General features: G+C 34.8%; 1 protein-coding gene across 2 annotated transcripts; it reads right to left on the bottom strand.

Moving 5' to 3' along the window:
- Positions 1–227: 227 nt before the first annotated feature.
- On the bottom strand, positions 228–2,249 carry LOC114307462 (homoserine dehydrogenase-like). Of its 2 annotated transcripts, XM_082917785.1 has the most exons (5): positions 2,171–2,249; positions 1,794–1,909; positions 1,533–1,586; positions 700–787; positions 228–559 (listed from the first exon to the last, which is right to left on the bottom strand). In XM_082917785.1, exons 2-5 carry the CDS (start codon positions 1,824–1,826, stop codon positions 420–422), a joined length of 315 nt encoding a protein of 104 aa, XP_082773911.1. In that variant the 5' UTR covers positions 1,827–1,909; positions 2,171–2,249; the 3' UTR covers positions 228–419. The 2 variants fall into 2 exon arrangements, with proteins under 2 accessions (XP_082773911.1, XP_082773912.1); XM_082917786.1 differs by lacking the exon at positions 2,171–2,249 and having other exon boundaries at positions 1,794–2,153.
- Positions 2,250–19,686: the final 17,437 nt, after the last annotated feature.

The raw sequence follows: 19,686 nt of genomic DNA, 5'->3' as shown, positions 1-19,686 counted from the left end.
CACTCACTTTCCTATAACAAATTAGAAACTAATGGCAAAAAAAAGATATATTTTAGCAGAAATCCTTCAATACAGAACAAAAATTTCAAGAAACAAAAAAACAAACAAGAAATGACCAAGCATCATATATAGATATCAAAGTAATGTATAACGCAAAATTCTTACAAAATATATGCTTTCTGTCAAAAACTTTAAGAAACAAATAAATTCATTAATCTAATAATAATAAAATGCCATAGGAATTTTGAATTAAGCTCACAGTTTTCATTGTCTTGCCTTTTTCTTTTCAACAAAAAATGGAAACGAATAACAGGAATAGACAAACAGTCAAGGTAAAAAAGACCTTATAATTGACAATTTCGACCCATATCACTAATTATTTAGATATGGCTTTTCTATACCAAGAAGAATCCTAGAATTCAGCTAAACTGATTTATTAAAATGGTAACATCATAAATTATTAAACTTGGTTCAGTGTAACCAAGGCTTTTAGCAGATTTGACAACTTGGCTGAATGGCTTTCCATCTTCTACCTCGCTCATTACATAACCCATCGTACCTATTCACATACAAGGATATGAAACAAAATGATAAAATTACAACTTAAAAAACAAAGCATGTTCGATATATGCAAGCAAGCATGAAGAAGAAATAAGACATTTCAAAAAAAAAATAAAAAAATAAAAATAAATGCTATACCACTTAAGCTCCCAATGATATAGTGCACGGGATCTCCAGATGAAAGTATACGATTTAAGGATGCTATAACAGGGAGGCCAGCACCAACCTGCCAGTTGTCATAGCATGAAATTATTATTTTTTATTAAATATCACAGCATGAAATTATGCAGACTATAAATGATTAGTCCTATCAAGCTCAATTTTTATAAACAAAAACTAACAGAAACAATGAAATTTTTATAGTTATAGGAGAAGCAGAAGCAGGTTTAGGGAGCAAGATCTACTCAAGATAAATGGTTTTTCCCAAATGAAACAACTAATTGGCCAAAACTATTTAGAAGAGTTTATATTAAAAACAAGACTCCGTAAAGAGGTTTCCAATTTATTACAGTGTCTTCCAAGTACCACCAAAACCACTGAAGAATTTATTACAAACCGCTTACAAACAGTGTAAGGTAGACATTCATAAGTCATAACTGGTTGAATGCTAATATTGGCAGACCCATCTCTACATCAAACAGAAAGCATACAAGCTGAAATATTTAAACCTACATTAACAGACTTTATACATCTTAACTGGTTCGTAATTGCAGTAATATGTGAAAGAATGCAACAATGTATTTCAATTTAGTATAATATCATCAACTGAATCACAATTTCAGTCTTGAATATTAGCTCTAAAAGACAAAGAAGAGATTAGCAAAAATTTCAGTTTTGATCTGCAAGTCATAATCATCTGTCCACTCACTATTGCACAACAATAGTCTCCGACCATTACATTCATATGTTATCTATGTTCCAAGGTGTAAAAACACTTCTATCTGCACCAACCACGTAAAAAGCACACTCACAGTTGACTCATGTCGAATGCGACGTGGATATGCAAGCAACTTATCATAATCTTCCTACAATCCAGACAAAAAATAACTTTTCTTCAAACAACAGAGAGCAAATGAAATATTATATGAAATTTTTCCCCACAATTTGTCATGGTAAGCAGAACAATCAAACAGCAACCACATACTATCATTACCTTTATCACAAACAGAAACATCAAAAGGCATCCATTAACAAACTAGGGTGCGTAAGAAATACATAAAAGGATTAGTTACCATTGAAGAACTAAGAGGCTTCTTATTGGCCATCACAACACAACAACCCAAATCTACCACTCAGTTTAGCACTCCAATAGGCTCAGAACTGGCAGAGCAATCAATGAATGCCAAACCTGTTGCAACAATTATTTCTTGCAATCATTCCAGACTGATCTAAGGCTGAAATTATGATGTACAAACTCTAGCTCAAGATATATGGAGACAAAGTTGAATGCTGGCACTTCTTTTTTAAGTTCACATGGGATAGTAAATAGAACACATGCGGGGAAGATAAACTGTTATGTCACCACCTTATGCAACACCATCTCTAAAAGTTTGGTAACGTTCAAACGCACAACAAGAGAACCAACATTACAGCTCAAATGTGCACAAACCTCTAGATCTACCCAGAAGAGTTGCAACATCGATGATTTTTCCCATAGCTTCAGGGTTTAAAAATACCTTGCATTGACCCACACAAGTACCCGACAATAACAAGAAGTGTAAGCATGTTGATTGGCTTTGACAAGCCAATACCACTAGTTTGAGCTTTTTCAGTTTTTTGTTGTTAGTATGCTAATATATCATTTATAAAACACTAATTACATATACATATAAGAAAAGGTCAAAGATCAAACAAAAATTTATTCTTCCTCTTTTTTATGAGTAGCACCATCACCATTTTGTCCCTCTGTATGTATAATTGAGCCTAGGTACTTTGGTTATTAGCCTGCAGTTGTAACTACCACCTCATTTGTATTTCAGGTTTTACAAAAGTAACATTTCATACACTCAGCTTTAGTCCAACTTATCTTAAACCTTCTTCATTTTAGAGCTTCTTTCTAAACTTCTAATTTAGTATTACCCCTTCTCTTCTCTTTTTTGTCAAAGCGTACAAGTGTTATACTTAAAATAGGGCTGATTGTTTTGATTTTCTATTATGTCTCTGAAATTTTTCTACACCAAAATTCACTCCAAGTGATACATGAAGCACCTCAGACATGAAAAAGTGAAATACAGGACACACCCACACTGCGGTCACTACCATATCCCTAATGCAAACATACAATAATTAAAAAATCACTAGGTTCACTTACACTTGTTTTCATTATGATCATAGTTCTATCATACATGTTGATGTAGGACAAATAGGGACAGCGCTGTAAGGGCAGTTCTGGGGCTATGAAAGTGCTGAAATCTAAGAAAGAAAGAAAGGAGAAGAAGAAGATAGTTCTAAGAATCACTCCTAGAATCCCTTAGGCATCACATAATCCATAAGAAGCTTCAAAAGCTCTGAAAAATTCTCTAAAATATGAACTCTATCGAATTATAAGCATTAGATGGCTTTACATAGAATTAGAAGACTTCCTAAACCAACTATAACAAAAAAAGGAAACCATTATAATATATTTGATTTCTAAAACTAATTTAAGACTAAATAAGAAATATAAATAAAACCCAATTAAATAACTTGACTCACAAGACGACCCATGGGCGACCCCTACAGCCATGATAACAATAAAGAAAATTACCAAAATACCTTTGACCTAAAAATCCTACAAAACATAAAAATAATAATAAAATAATACTAGAAACGTAATTATATAAAATTCCTATCAATTTCACTATGAAATCATGCCAATGTCCAAATATTATTGTTTCTTTGAATTTAGTTCCTGAGCTTCTTATACTCTGCACCACATGCCCTTTATCATATCAATATATCTATTTGTGACTCCTTTATTTTCCAAAATCTACCGTATTTTGTCTTCCTCTCATTGACTTTCTCCAAGCACAGAAAAACCATATGAAGTTCATTTATTCAAGCAACTCATGAAAAATCAAACAGCATCCAACAGTTTTATATTATCCAAAACAGAGTTATGACGTTAATTTAATTCCAATTACATCAATCCGGCAGAAGTATTTTATTCTTCCTTCTAAGGCTAATGCTGTTCGAGTACATTTTCCTTGTTGGTCACAGTTTTATATTATGCAACACAGAATTATGAGGTTCATGTAATTCTAGTTGCATCAATCCAGCAGAAGTATTTTATTCTTCCTTCTAAGGCTGGTGTTCTTTGGGTACATTTTCCTTGTTGGGAACCAACAAAGCTTCTACCACATCAGCTGCAACATATCTAACCATGACAAGAAAAAGCAGTTACATGATTCTGTTGACAGCATCATGAGTACTGCATGGCATCAGAAGGCACCAAAAAGGCATGACCAGAGTCCTTTTCCTTCCAAAAATGGCTTGCCTAATGTTGTCCCTATACATCATGGAGAATTACTAATTTTATTTTTCTTTTTTCAATATTTTGAAGAAAATCAAGACATTATATTTTATTAGGGAAGAGGGATGAAAAGGTCAGACCCCTGACAAGTCAATGGATTGGGGTGTTCTGCTTGTCCACATACTAGTTGCCCTGCCACAGGGGGTTCTATCACTGAGGATTTCTTGTAAATTCAATCGAGAAAGCTTCCTACTATTTATCACTACTTAATTAACTATGCAATCTAGCATTGAACAAGAAGTTTAGGTGATCAATACAAAAGAAAGTTAACAGTGTTTTGCTTAATTTAATTCTTACCTTCAACATCCAAATCAACACACCCAACAGCATGTAGCTCTCTAGCAAGTTCCTGTGTCTTCTCATATGCCACTGCTAGCATTCTAAGATACTGTAACCTCAGGCGAATACAAATGAAATCACAATCCAACTTTATCTTCAAATGGACAATGGGGTTAAGGAAGAACAAAAACATTAACAATTATTCAACTCACCAATAGAAGTCCGCCTTTTTCCATAGTAGGTGGGTTAGCGAGAGATGGTTTTATCAACAATTTGTCAAGACGTGTTGTAAGTCGCTGCTCCAAAACTCGCTACATACAAGCACAGAAACTGGTCAAAATTATGAAACTGCCAACCAATATGATCCTGGTATCTAAACTTCATCCAAGTCCACTGTCATGAAGCCCATAAAGGACAAAAGAAGGGACTCCTTGTCAGAATACCTGAACCAAAATCAACATAACATCTTTCGGAGAAGGAAATACAGCTGTTATTGTGGCTGCTTCTTTACGCACAGTATCTGCAAATCAATAGTAACAGATTGGGGTCATGCTAATGACAACCCATTGTGCTATCAGTTAGGGGAAGTAAAGGCCAAAAATATTAAGACTCTCAATCTATATAAGATGTCTTTTTTATTAATATTAAATAAATACATACATATATATATATTATACATATTAATCAGGGAGAGCAAGAGAGAGAGAACGAGAGACGAGAGAGAGAGAGGGAAGGCAAGAGAGAGAGAGAGAGAGAGGCTTACGGTGGTCGAAGTCGACTGGATGGAGGTCGAGGTCGATGGCTTCGTAGACGATTACTATGAATGTTACTTAATGTGGCCTACTTAATGTTACTGAATGTTACTTAATGTTACTTAATGAGGTCGTGTCCATGCTTCGTAGACGATTACTATCTAAATTTAGAAATGCTACCCACTTCTTATAAGCCCATATAACTATATGAATGTTACTTAATGTGGCCTAAGTGGTCCCTTTTAAAAATTATAGAAACCCACATAAAAAGACCAATTTATAGTCGGCCACCTTCTGCTTTTAGTTACAGGCACGGTATTCCCAACTAGGTGAATTAAAACTAACCTCTATTGATGAACACAATCACTCACCAGATGTTAGATATTATTTATTTCCTTCTATCCCTAACTCCTTTGAGTTGAGACTAAAACCCACAGATGTGAGCAATCACCTTCAACATTTCAGCTACTGTTGTTAATTGATGGATTGTCAGTTGTGTTCTTCTGCTGTTCTAAGTTTACCGGGTGTATACCATCAGATAAATGTGCTTTCTTTGCTAAATATGTAAATTTTTTTTTTTTGGCATTAAACCCCAACCTTCTCCTGTGCACCAAGCAGAACATAGAAACTTTAAGAGGGGAAAAAATAGTAACCTCCATTATTGAATGATCTCGTTCAGCAAATGCAAAACCAACACAACCTTGGAAAAATTTAACCTGCTTCTCCGCTTCCATATTCTGAAAAGGAAAAATAAATAAATGGAATCAGATTACAAGGATCAATATTATGATGGCCAACCTACCCTGAAAAATATCCCTATTGGATGCCTTTCTCTGTCCCTACTGAAAACAATGAACCATACCACTGTCAATTTAGACTATAAAAGCCAATCATTAGTTTTCATGCAAAAACAAGACCATCTTATCTTACAAAAATAATGGAACAAAGAAACTCTCCATAAAGTGGGAAACGTCATTGGCATAGTGTTTCATCACTTCAATCAATATGCAATCTAAAAGAATAAACCAGTAGGCCTTCTTTGCCCAAAAACCCTAGATCCAAATTCTTAAGAACAGTTTTAAAATCATAGAACTCTTCACAGAGGTTACATTTAATGATGTACACAGTACATGGGTGTATCATATACACACAACATACATATGATGTTAACGGAGAGTACAATTCATGTCATGAACAGTACCAGATATTCATGTTTCATGAAGACCCACACCCTAAATTCCCAGCACTATGCTACAGATTCTACCAGAGTACAAAATCCTGTGCATGCACACAGCACCTCAAGTGATGTTTTGTTAAGCAATAAAACTTGACTTAAACCCTTCACCACTTTTATCCACATTTCAGTTTAGCTATTAGTTTCAACTTGTCTTTGTAAAGAAAATAGCAATCAAGATATTATAGTCAGTAGTAAGTTCCACTAATGAGAATATATTAGATCCTTGAAAATATAGTTAGATTATGATCTTTATTTTTCGCTGCAACAGAGAAAGGTAACAACTATTTGAGAAATAATTGGTGAATTTCAAGATAAATGAGTAAAAGTAATTTATGGTCAACTTTACATAAATAATGTCAAAATGCCAAAATAGCCATCAATTCCAATAGAAAGGAACCCAATTCAGAACTCACTTTGTTCTTGTCCACTTTTGATAAGTTCAGCTCCTCTTGATAGAATTTATTCAACTTCAGTTCCTCTAGGAATGGAAAAGAGATCAGGCGAGAAATTTAAGACAACAAAATGTGATATTACAATTGGACATTGAAAGAGTAGGGAAGAACCTTGTAATTTTAGCTGAATATTTGCTAACTTGTCACGTTCTTTCTCAAGTTCTAAGCCCAAGTTATTTATTTCCGACTCATGAGCTGCCTGAATCGCTGCCAGAGACATGTTTTTCTCTTCTAACAAATATGCAAGCTCCTAGAAAGCATTCATATATGTGTTGTCAACTTCAATCATTATGGACAAAGAACAAAAATGAAACACACTAACTAATCGACTTCAAGAGAGGAAACATGAAAAAAAGAAGAAAAAAAAAAAAAACAGAAGTTGCATCATAAACACAGCGAAGTGATAACTTCTCAGGGAATGTACTAATCCCAAAATTAAATTCTAATAAAAAATATTTAATCCATACAAAGGTCCCTAAAACTAAGAAATTTTAGCAAGCTAGCTAAAAATCAATTTGGAAATTGTAACATTAGGATCCAATCTAAGACACAAAATAGGTGATACATATAAATAAACTATATCTCACTCAAACTATGATATATAATTGTCAGAACAAAACAGAACAAAAGGTACCATTACCTTTTCATTGCCCTGAATACCAGATTGTTTTGATTCTATCTTTGAATGATTTCAGGTTGCATAGATTGTGCAATCCCATTGCTTAGTCCATCCTGTTTATAGACAATTCCATTGTGTGTTTGATCACCAATAGAATGAAATTTTACAAGAGCTTTATGCTGCCAATTGGGCGACTAATCACTACTCTCCTGGACAAATTCCAGATAAGATCAGCCAATGATGCCCAATTCAAAGATGAATATTTATATTAGTGAAAATTTTATGATGAGGCTCATCCTAAAAAGTTTAAATGTTTATTAATTTGGAAAAAAAAAATGGAACAAATAGAATTATATTCCTAACCTAAGCTTGGAAGGACTACTATCTCTCACCTATCATTAACCTTTTCAGCAATCCTGATGAAATTGTTGAATTTGAATAGTATTTTGATTAAAATTATGAGAAGTAAAATGAATCAATAAATATTGAAATGAAAACCCTGGGAGGGCATCTAGTCTGGCTTTGGAGGCAGATTGAAGGTAGAGATTAACATAGTCAAGAAAAGACTTTACTGGAATACGTTGCCCATTAAGCTCAACCTTCACAGTCTTTCCAAGGCATCCCGCCAAGTCAATCACCCACTTTTTCATCAGGGCAACAACATCATCTTCAAGATGAGTCATATTGAATTTTGATAAGTCAGGCATAAATGTAACTTTTGTCCAGTTTTCGCTCTCCTTGCATTTTGTTATGACGGGCTCAGATTTCTTTCCCATATTGTTGGAGAAAACCTTCATAGGAGTGGAAGGAACTTGCCAGTTATCAAAGCACATGAATCATAATAAGGCTTTGTAAGGAAAACTATATGTACAAACAACAGAATATGCTACCAACTTTTTTTTATAAAAAAGATTCAAATTAGAACTTACATATTAGCAGGCAAGCGAAACATGCATGGTATGACTTAAATTTGGAAGAAACCCCAATTGTCTTAGAAGGCTTTTACAGCCTTTACAAAGTTGGAAACCAGATAGCAAGTAATAAGTTCAATATTTGATGATGTTCTGCCTTTGCTATGCTTTGTCACTGGACCAAACAAAGCAATTGATGCATCTCTCAAAGGAACCCAACAGAATTCAACACAAATGAAGGTTATGTAATTACTCCTACTATATGGTTATGATGTAAACAAAAAACCTCAGTTTCAGACACATTAGAACAACATACCAATAACAGAACCCTAACAGAAACCTAAATTCCACATGAAAAACTTCAAAATCAAAAATCCAAGTGCTTTGTAGTCAAAGCCCCTAGTTTATTTCTATTGAATTGGATCTGATAGGATAATCAATAACCAGAATTTTTAAAAAATAAAATAAAATAAAATAAAATTCAATATCTTCATTGACCCTAAAGTAAAGATATGCCTGCATTGTATAGATAAACATCCAAACATCAATAATTGCAAAGCAACCCTCAAAGTATCAGGAAAAGCATTACCTCAATTCCACTCTGTAATCGATTTACTTGACTGATTATTGACAATAATCAGTCTTTACCATTACCTCAATTCCACCAACAAATATCGATTTACTTGAAGCATAGAGAAGCATAGAGAGAAAGAGAGAGAGAGAGAGAGAGAGGTACCAGAGAGCTCCCATGGGGGTTCGAAGCAGAGAGAGAAAGAGAAGACAGCGGCGTCAATGTAGAATTTGAGGAAGCTGATGATGATGACGGTGGTTGTGGTGGTGGAAACCCTAGCCTTCGGTGACCCAATCGAAGCACAGTGTCGCGATTCACAATCGGAAACCCTATCTTGCGAGTGGGAGGATTGCGACTTGAAGACACTGAGAGAGAATGGGGGAGAGGCAGAAATGGAGGCCAGCGTCGGGAGCAAGCACAAGAGGGAGGGTAGGAAAGAAGAACAGAGAGGGAGAGAGAGACATAGAGGGAATGGGAGGAGACGAGTTAAACCAAATTACCCCAATCTGGGTTCGATTGATGCATCAACAGTGTGTGAAGTAGAAAATTACCCCAATCTGCAATTTTTTTTCTAAAATTCAATTCCTGCCCCACGATTCAAATTTCCCCCCAAACTTTTGGCGACCAAACTCTCAAATTAGTCGCAAAAATAGGTTCTTTCGCCGACAAATTTTTTTAGTCGCCAAATCTCAATCAACGGCGACTAAAATATTAGTCGCTAAAAGTACTAATTTGGCGACTAATTTTTTTTGGTTGCTGAAAATAAGTTTTTCGCGACCAAAGTTTTGGTCGCCAGAAAATATGTGACCTTCCGCGACCAAATTTGTAGTTGGTCGGCAAAAGTATACCACTTTCTGCGACCAACATATCTTTTGGTCGCCAAAATATAACCTTCTGCGGCCAATAAAATTTGGTCGCCAAAATTAATGATCATTCGCGACTAATTAATATTTGGTCGCCAAACGTCATTTTTTTGCGACCAAAATTTTTTTAGTCGGTATAAGTGGTCGCAAAATGTGTAAATTCTTGTAGTGCATATATATAGATGGTATGATAACGAGTTTGTTTTGGTGAGTATCATATGATCTGAGTTGAACTCCACCAAACACTACTTTCTCTTTACTACACACAATCATACATTTAATATATATATATATATATATATATCTGGCAAATTCTGATGACAACAGAGTTTCATAACACAGCTCATGGGATTCCAACAAAGCTTGAGAAAGGCAACAATCATGGTTTCTTGGCTTTGACAACAACTTCCAGGATACCATCAGGCCTAAAATTGGGAGAACATAGCCTGGGGTCAACAGGTCCAGGCAAATCAAAGGTAACATGGAAGGGTCCACTTGGACACAGTTGTTCAACTTTCATTTCAAACGGATTCGGCATATCCTTCAACATTGCAACATTTCCCACCAGTCCTTCGACATATACTTTACCATTAGGTTGAATAGTATACTTCACATTACCTGAGATGATAAACAATCTCTATTTGGTCATCTCCTCCCTTTCTAACTTTTTTATTTATTTTTATTTTTTTTCATTTTTGGTTTTCAATGATAATGTGAGGATTCATGCAGATGGAGAATTTCCTAAAGCAAATATCAATAGCAACTACATGTCTTACTCTTTTGTCTGGTTGATCACAACTTTCTATTTGCTTGAGGTAAAAACATTTCACATACTGCTCCCCGATTTTCAAGTGCATAGCAAGTGGCATCATATTAGACAGAATCGTGAATTTTGCTGTGCAGTCACCAGAATACAACATTACCCATTCAAAATTAAGAGTCAACACAGGGTTAACTATAACCTATCAAATATGGGTACTCTAAAAATATTATATGTTGTATGATTACAGATACTTATCCAGTACGGTGTGGTACGAGTATGCTTACCGATAAAGCTGTTGGCCCGTTGGATAGGGGTGGATATCGGCATGTTGGCCTATCCCCGACTGGCCCAACCCTATTTTTTAAGACTTAGAAAAGTTTTTTAGCCCATATGGTCGGGTTGAGCCAACATTTTAAACCCGAAATGTTAATGGGTTGGGCTTGGGATTTAAACTCTCAACCTAGCCTGGCCCGTTATTAAATTAATTAATTACTTATAATACATTAAAATATATAGGATTTAAACTTTATCTTTGTTGATTGTATTGAAACTCACATTTGTATTGATGTGTGATTGAATTTATTTAAGAAGTCTTTCAATTTATACACACAATTTTTCAATTTCAATTTATAATGATATCAATATATTTATATAAGAAATATAATGTGTAATTGAATTTAATTATGGAATATTTTAATTTTTTTTTTTAACATATAGCCCGATTAGTGGGATTGAGATTTATAATTATTTTTTGAACCAGGCTTGAACAAATATATAGAGACCCGATGTTAGGGCCGAACCGGGCCTAGCTTGGGTAAACACAAAATCCTTTATTATGTAATGTCAGCTCACCCCGACGTTTGTCCATGCCTAATATCAGGTACACAACATGCGTACAAGTGTGGCTTAGACAGACAGGGTTAGTACGCCATGGGTACATTTCAGGTACAATTACGGGTACATTGCGGACATAAATGTAATTTTTTAAAAATAGAGGGGTATGTTGTGCGTATTTTTATAAACTTAAAAATTACTTTAATTATTTTGTGCATTTGATTTTTAAATTGTTATATATTATGTACTATTATTAATAACAATTTTTTTTTTCTTATCACATAACTAACTGTACATTTATCTTATTTTTTTTTTAGATTTTTCCGTATAGGCATACCCATAACGAACCATTGGCCATGCTTCCTAGACTACTAACTGAGGCTTCAACTATGAAGCACTGGTATGGGTACAAGTACTGATACTTGTACGATATGGATACGTCGATACGTTAAAATTTGGAAAAAAGTAAAGTATGGATACGGCTTGGTACGTTTGTAAAAAAATATTTATTTTTAGTTTGGAGTAATGCAAAAATTGATTAAATGGTTTAATTTGTTAAGATCCAACATACAATTGACATTTAATGTCAAAAGTAAAGAAATAAACCAAAACTAAATATCATTATATTAAATAACTTACAAATCATAGCTTATTTTAAAATCATGCTAAGTATAAAATTAAAAATTAAAAAGAAATCTACTGAAAGAAATTTAATCTCTATAGTAAAATGAAATATTATTTTTACTAAGGTATGGTACGATATGGTACGGTTTGGGTACATACTACGTACGTTTGTGTCTTGGTTGCAGGAATCGTGCAACCAGGTGATGAATCTTCGTAAGAAACGCGATTCCGCGTTTCTTAGAAAGAAACGTGTAAGAATTGCGTTTCTATAAAGAGAAACGCGATCCTATCCAAGATGGGGTCATTGGTGGAAATAACACAACTCAGAAGCTATGAAGCACGAAAGAGAAAGAGAGAACAGAAGAGAAAGAGAGAAGACCTTATCGGTTTTCGGTGGTCGTCGCTTGTCGTCTCTCGTCACTGCTCTTCTTCTTCTTTAATCTTCTTCGATCTTCTTCTTCGATCTTGTAGAGAAGACTTACAGTTGCTATAATAGGAAACGTGCACCATGCTTGGACGCCGACCAATTCGCTGATCTCGTGTAGGCGATGGAAATGAAAGAGAAAGAGAGAGCTCCCTTTGTCTCTGTGTTTGTGTTTAGGGTTGTTGAAGAGACCTCTATATATATAAAAAGCTAGGCAATGCCCTAATGGGCCTTAATGGAGGGGAAGTACTGGCCCGTTTTATATTTGGGTTTTGGATGAAACTTTGGGCCATGATGATTCATCATTTAACTTCATTGGCCCAAAAAAATAAAATAAAAGGATAAAATGATGTTTTAGCCATTAATAAAATATCTAATTAAATCATATGTAATAAAAAATCTAATAAAATCTATAAATAAATCATTCAATTTTTATTTATTATTTATTTTAACATATTTAATTATTCCTTATTTGTTATATATTTTTTTATTTATAATATATATATCAATTAAAAATAAAAAATAAATTAAAAATATTATCAATAAAAATAATACCTAAGATAAAAATAATAAATACATTTAAAAATAACTATTTAACTCATCTTTATGTAATAAATATATTTAAAAAATAATTACTAAAATATATATATTACCGTTCCCTAAGGCGCTCTCTACCTAAAAAACTTCTATCGGATCACGCTTCCTCGCTCCCGCCTCCACTCCTGCTTTGTGCAAATAAGGTTTGGGTACGTCAAAAATTAAAAAGAAAAAATTTGAATATGTATTTTGTATATCCAATATGTATGTAGAAATACTATACAAAGTACTATATACCGGTAAGTACCCGGTACGGATACAGCATATTTATTGAAGTAGGCATGCTCCATACGTTTTCAAACACATTTACTAATATATGCACATTGATAAATAAGCAGGACAGAAAACTTACAACCATTGCGACGAGCACCAGGTAAAGCAACCCGAAAAATGTAGGCACTTTCGCTACGACCGATTTCAACACTACCAAAATGGTGTCCGACTCTCTGTTCATTTGCTGTTCCAATCAAAACCGCAGCTGGGTCCATATTGATGTTCCCAAATTTGGTTCTATAGACAACAACTAAAGTTTCAATTCATTCTCAAAGTTATTCACCAAAAGATTTGGGCATAAATAAACATATAGCTATGCTAGTAAAAGATGAAACCTTTGAAGCTTCATTGTTATACCATATCCAGAAAACAAATTTAGTCCAACAGAGAAATTAGGAAAAATGAAATGAAGGCAATCTTGGCTCAGCTCCACACACATACACATGCAAATGTAGAAACAATCTATGAGCAAGTCAAACTATGTGCTTCAACTCTGTTATTGCCCTCTATGTCCACTCAGTTGTCCCTATCTTCATCATTATAAGTTGCAATATTCTGCACTACTATCCATTCTATGGCAAGTGCAGATGCATCATTACTGCTGCCACTATAGTGTGATGAGGGATAAATAAGAGAGGATAATTAAATTCATGGTGGCAAAATTGTCTTTAAGAAAGAATGCTTCCATTTTAACAAACACTACAAGAAAAAAGGATTTTTACAACGTGCAATGCATGCCGTAAAAACCCTTTTACAACGTGCAACGGCACGTCATATTATGAGCAGTCATGGAAAGTTGTTCACTTTCAATGACATGCTTCGCACGCCGTTAAAAACTATTTAACGACCTGTTTTGTACAATCTAATATTACAAACAAGTTTCACAAAATATTAATCAACCACGACAATATTATTTCAACCATAAAAAATAAACTATATATATATATATATCAATTATAAACATTAAAAAATTATCAATATATTCATTCCAAACATCCAAACCTAACTGCAAGTTCAAAAACATCCAAAAGGACTATCCTTAAGTTCTAAATTATCCAAAAAGTTATAAACCATCCAAAACTGTACATATATAAGTTTGTAAACATTACCCAAAACCATTCAAAAATTATAGAAATCGATTCATCAAAGTCCTTAAAAACTATCCGTAGATGTTAGTTCTACTCAAAATCAAAGCTAATGAAATGGGTTGGCCAAGCAACAGTGCTTCCAATAGCATCTTCAAGCACAAACATCTCACGATTAGGGCGAAACAATGGCGCATTGACCATCCAAACGCACGCCCAATCATATGCTAGCACCCCAGGAAGTTGATGAGAAACCAACCTCCACAACACTACACAACAAACCAATTACAACACCAAAGTAACAAAGCAAATGACCCAACTGAACCGCCCTAGTAACAGCTACAACAACAGATTAACAGATCCTGAGCAATAGAGTCAGATCAGAACAGCAAGCTGAAGAAAAATAGAGCAACAGCCAGAACAAACCAGTAGCAGAGCTCACACAAATTAGCAGCACCACACATGAATGAAGTAACAGCAACAACAACAGATTAATAGATCCAGAGCAACAAAGTCAGAGCAGAACAGCAAGCTGAAGAAAATAAAGCAACAGCCAGAGCAAACCAGCACCAGAGAGAGAGAGAGAGAGAGAGAGAGAGGAGGTTCAGAAAATGAAATGGCAGCCTGGTAGGGAATCAAATTAATAGGAGGAACCTCAACGAGAATGGTCACATTCCGCAGGTGATCCAAGATTGTCGCTTTTTAAAATCAGGAAAAAAAAAATGTTATGTACCTAGAAAAAAACACTATCTAGAATTCGTAATTTCTTATTGTGATGGTCACACAGAATGAATCTAATCACTAAATTTCAAAATTTTGAGTACTTTTCTAATACATATCCTTCTTATTTTAAAATTACCTTTTAAAATTACCAATCTGAATTTGGTTTTATGGAGCTCCAATAATCTGACTTTCTATGTCTCATCAAAAGGTTTTGAGAATTAATGAATTTGATAGCAGTGGTAGGGCAAGCTGACAGATTTTTATTTGGTGGGGATACTGATTTTTTTTTTTTGAAAGGCAACATTCTTAGGAGTTCAAATCAGTAAAATTTGAGGTGCACGACACAAGTCATATATGGACTCACTTGAGAGACTTTGCAAAGGGGTTTTTAAGTGAGAAATTAGGCTTGCATTCATTGTATGTCGTGGATCTGGTGCCGTGAAAAGTCAATTTTGTTGTAGTGAAAGGCTGTAGCATTCATAGTTGAATGATCAACTCAAAAGCATTCATTAGTGTTCACCAATTGCTAAGCACGTTTGTAACGCCCTCAAAATAATAAGATTAAACCCAACAAATAATACAGGCATTGATATTCAAAAGTTCCACATTCTTTCATTTTCTCAGAGTTTCATTACAAAAAGTATTACATGTTAACAACAAAAGCAAATGCCCTACGGGCTTACAGCTTTCCAAGTTAGCACTTGGTTACAACCAAAGAGTACTAACTCATACACATTAAGCCCTTGGCATCAATTTACATGTAATACATCAAAAAGAAAACGACAAAAGTATGTCCGCCACTAGGCTCTCAAGCTATGTCCTTGGAGGTGGCATGCTTCCTGTACCTGAAAATGATATTCCCATATAGGGTGAGCCACAGCCCAGTAGAGATACACTAAACCAACCATGGACAATGAATAAAATATTAGCAATTGATAGATGGCCAACACTGATACAATCACATATTTATGTCCTACGACTTATGAGTCCAAATTACTTTTCATTTTCCCTTTTTCAACAGATAGGCATATAAGCACTACCCACATTCTCAACAGATATGTATAACAACAATATCCACATTCACAGATAAGCAAATAAGCTATATCCACAATCTGCAACAGATATGTATAACAACAATATCCACAGATAAGCGTATAAGCTATATCCACAATCTACAACAGATATGTATAACAACAATATCCACAGATAAGCATATAAGCTATATCCACACTTCACAAAGATAAGCATATAAGCTCTATCTTCACTTCTCTAGACAAGCATATGAGCTGTATCTACGGAGTTCATCCCCTATCTTCTCCCAACACTATCCGGTTTAGAGGTACATCCCCTATCTTCCCCTAAACCGCGGAGTACATCCCCCATCTCCTCCTCTACACATAACGTATACAAACACATTGGTTCTATATACAATCACTCAATACATGTAGTTAATGTATTCTATCAACCGTCAAGTTCCATGACACACTTCATTGATTAGTTTCAGTTTGCCTAATCATCATGCATTGTCTACAACAATCACGACTATCCTCCACCGATAGCCCAAAGCAGTTATTTCTAAACAGAAAATAAATGCACAATGGATATTCAATCAACATTTCATTTCCTCACTTCTCACAATTAATTATCCCAATTAATTAAACAATGTAATTAGGTCAATTCCCATAATTAACATCTCAACCCTTAGGTCCCATTTTCATCAATAATTCAACATTCATTTCATTTCTTTATGCCAAACATGCATCTAGGTTTATTATGAGTAAAACCCCAACTTTTGTAAAATAGCACAAAAGCCTCAAACTTTCACAAAATAACCAAACCAACCCCAATATCTCAAAATACCAAAATTTAAAGACAAAATCCATAGAGAGGAGTAGGATATCCCTACCTCAAATCCGGAGCCCCAAAGGAGAAGACGACAAAACCCAACGTGCTCCAAAACCCGAAATTTTCAGATTAAAAAGTAGTCCTCGACGATCAACAACTTTTTTGTAAAGGCCAAAGGTGAGCAAATCACTCCTACTAGATCAAAACCTAGAGAGAAGGTAGAGTTCTAGAGTGAGAGGCTCAACAATGGTGATTTTGGAAAAGTAAGAGAGAGAAGAGAAAGTAAAAAGTGATTTGAAAAGTCACAATTTCGGGACTTAAACCCAGTCTCCCGCTCGAGCGTAAAACACCCCACTCGAGCGTCACTCACAGACTCCCGCTCGAGCGTCCAAATTTTCGCTCGAGCGCCGGATGCACTCTCCCAGCATTTATACAAAACCAGGCCTCCGCTCGAGCTTCCAACTCTACGCTCGAGCGGCACTCAGACAACCCAGCTCGAGCGGCCAATCCCACGCTCGAGCGTACAACGCTGCACAGGAAAATACTGAATGGGTGTAATCTCCGCTCGAGCGCCAAAACCCCCGCTCGAGCGTACAGTCCAAAATCTGGACAACTAGTTTTGGTTTCTAAACTCAACCAACCTGTAACAAACCCGCCCAACACATCCTATAACTCAATTACGAAGTAAAAAGGATGTAAACAAAATAATAAACAACTACCAACATCCACGGACACATGTCCGGATCACGGTATAACAAGGGTAAACCCGGGATCGCTATAACGTTGGCTCCAACAATAGTTTGGTTATTTTATTTTTATTTTTAAAAGCCAGTAAGGCGTACATAATAAGATATAGCAAATATATATTGGCAGGAAATGTGATTAATATTTGTTACTTACATTATTTTAATGTTGCATGGGAATACATTCATCGTAGACATCACCACGAATAAAAGCGAAAATAAGAAAGGACAGATATACGTAGAATACAGGATTTATGTGACTATACATGCTCCCAACAATGTTTCCAAGTGAAGCAAAAGAAAGAGTCAATCATCTATTTCTAATGAGCTAGCATACTTCATCCTTTGTGTTTAATAAAACCTTCAAGAGTAATCATGACAGATAAAAGGCATGTAACACAAATAGTCTAAAATCGTATATATATAACCAAACTTGTAACATTATGATTGACAAGCAGTTTTGTTTGTAATATAAATTATTTTTACATAGTTATGATTGTCTTTTGAAAATCAACAAAATCATAAAGCTTACCATTTCCAACATATAAAGAGAGAATATTAATGAGACCAAAGAAATACAGGTAGGCAAATATACAAGTAAATGTGTACAATTTTATAATTTGTGTAGTACTACTCGAGATATAATATCAATGCATCTGTTTATATTCTGGTTTGCGAAAATTTTTCAAAAACCAAATTCATAAAACTCAACCAAATAGATTTGATTCCCAACATTACTAGCAGTGAGGCAAAACCAAAATATAAAATTCACACATTAAAAAAGTAGGGAAAGAAGAGCATGTACATGCAATGAAACAGACCAGGTTTTTCTCTTTAAACATAAGTGAATAATGCAGCATGCAAGCAAACAATAACAAGGAAGGTGATACCGCAGAATCGATTCAATAAATCACCAAATATAACTATCTTTAAACAGAATCAAGCATGTTTTGGATTTATTTTTTAAAGAAAAAAAACACAGGTCAGTTCCCTAACTATACGATCCGCTAAGACAATAAATCATACACCTAAAATTGAATTTAAATATGGTCATAACGTAATCGTGAGTCGTGAGTGAGAGATGCAGAATCAAGTATCAGATTTACAAGAGAGAGAGAGAGAGAGAGAGAGAGGGGGGTCTGGAAAAACTCAAGAAAGTGAGTTCAAAATCAAATGATGACGATAAATAAAATAAAAAAGTAAACAATGATAGAAACGAATCAGAGATTGATCGCTGGTAAATTACTGCAAAACCTGAATATAAAGGGACAGTGGGCGGCGACTCCTCCTCCTCCTCCTCCGCTCTCTCTCTCTCTATCTATCTATCTATCTATCTATCTGTATATCTGTTTCTTGTGAGGGACGGAGTGCATGGATGGGTTTAGGGATTGTGTGAGCCGTTTGGTTTGGGTTTTAAAGTAAAGTCACGCTGTTCGTCCAGCGAAGAGTGAGGTATTTATTTCAAATCCGGATCCTCCATCGCACTCCTCTGCAGCCCAATCCTGTCGCCCTCGAAAACGACGTCGTTTTGGAGGTTTTTTTTTTCTTTTTTTCTTTTTTTCTTTCTTTCCAACACTGGTAACTCTCTCTCTCTCTCTCTCTCTCTCTCTCTCTCTCTCTCCTCATTTTAGATTGCAAATTGAATCAGAGAGAGGAGCAACAATCATCGACCCAAACCACCCCCCTCCTTGGCATATATAAGATCTTCGAAGCACGCTATACACAACAGATAATTAGCAAAAGGGGCTTGAAATTAAGATAGTGAAAATGAAATTACAAACTAACTTTATTCGAGGAATCAATAATCCCTTGTTCAGTAAATTCATAGATACAAACTAGAACTCTTTAAACATATAGTAAGATTAGCCTAAATTTATTCAAGTATATTGCTTAAATAGAATCTCCTTATCTCTCCCTGAAGAGTAAACAATTATTTGGAAGATCTCAACTTTCCACATATTGATCTAATAGAATAAATAGAACAGAAAACCCCAAAAGACTTAACCTTAAATTACCAAA

This window comes from Camellia sinensis, chromosome 3 (genome assembly GCF_055761805.1).
Source record: "Camellia sinensis isolate YWXY chromosome 3, ASM5576180v1, whole genome shotgun sequence".
NCBI classification, from domain to species: domain Eukaryota; kingdom Viridiplantae; phylum Streptophyta; class Magnoliopsida; order Ericales; family Theaceae; genus Camellia; species Camellia sinensis.
The sequence above is the reverse complement of the archived record's forward strand: the minus strand, read 5'-3'. Positions and strand labels throughout refer to the sequence as shown.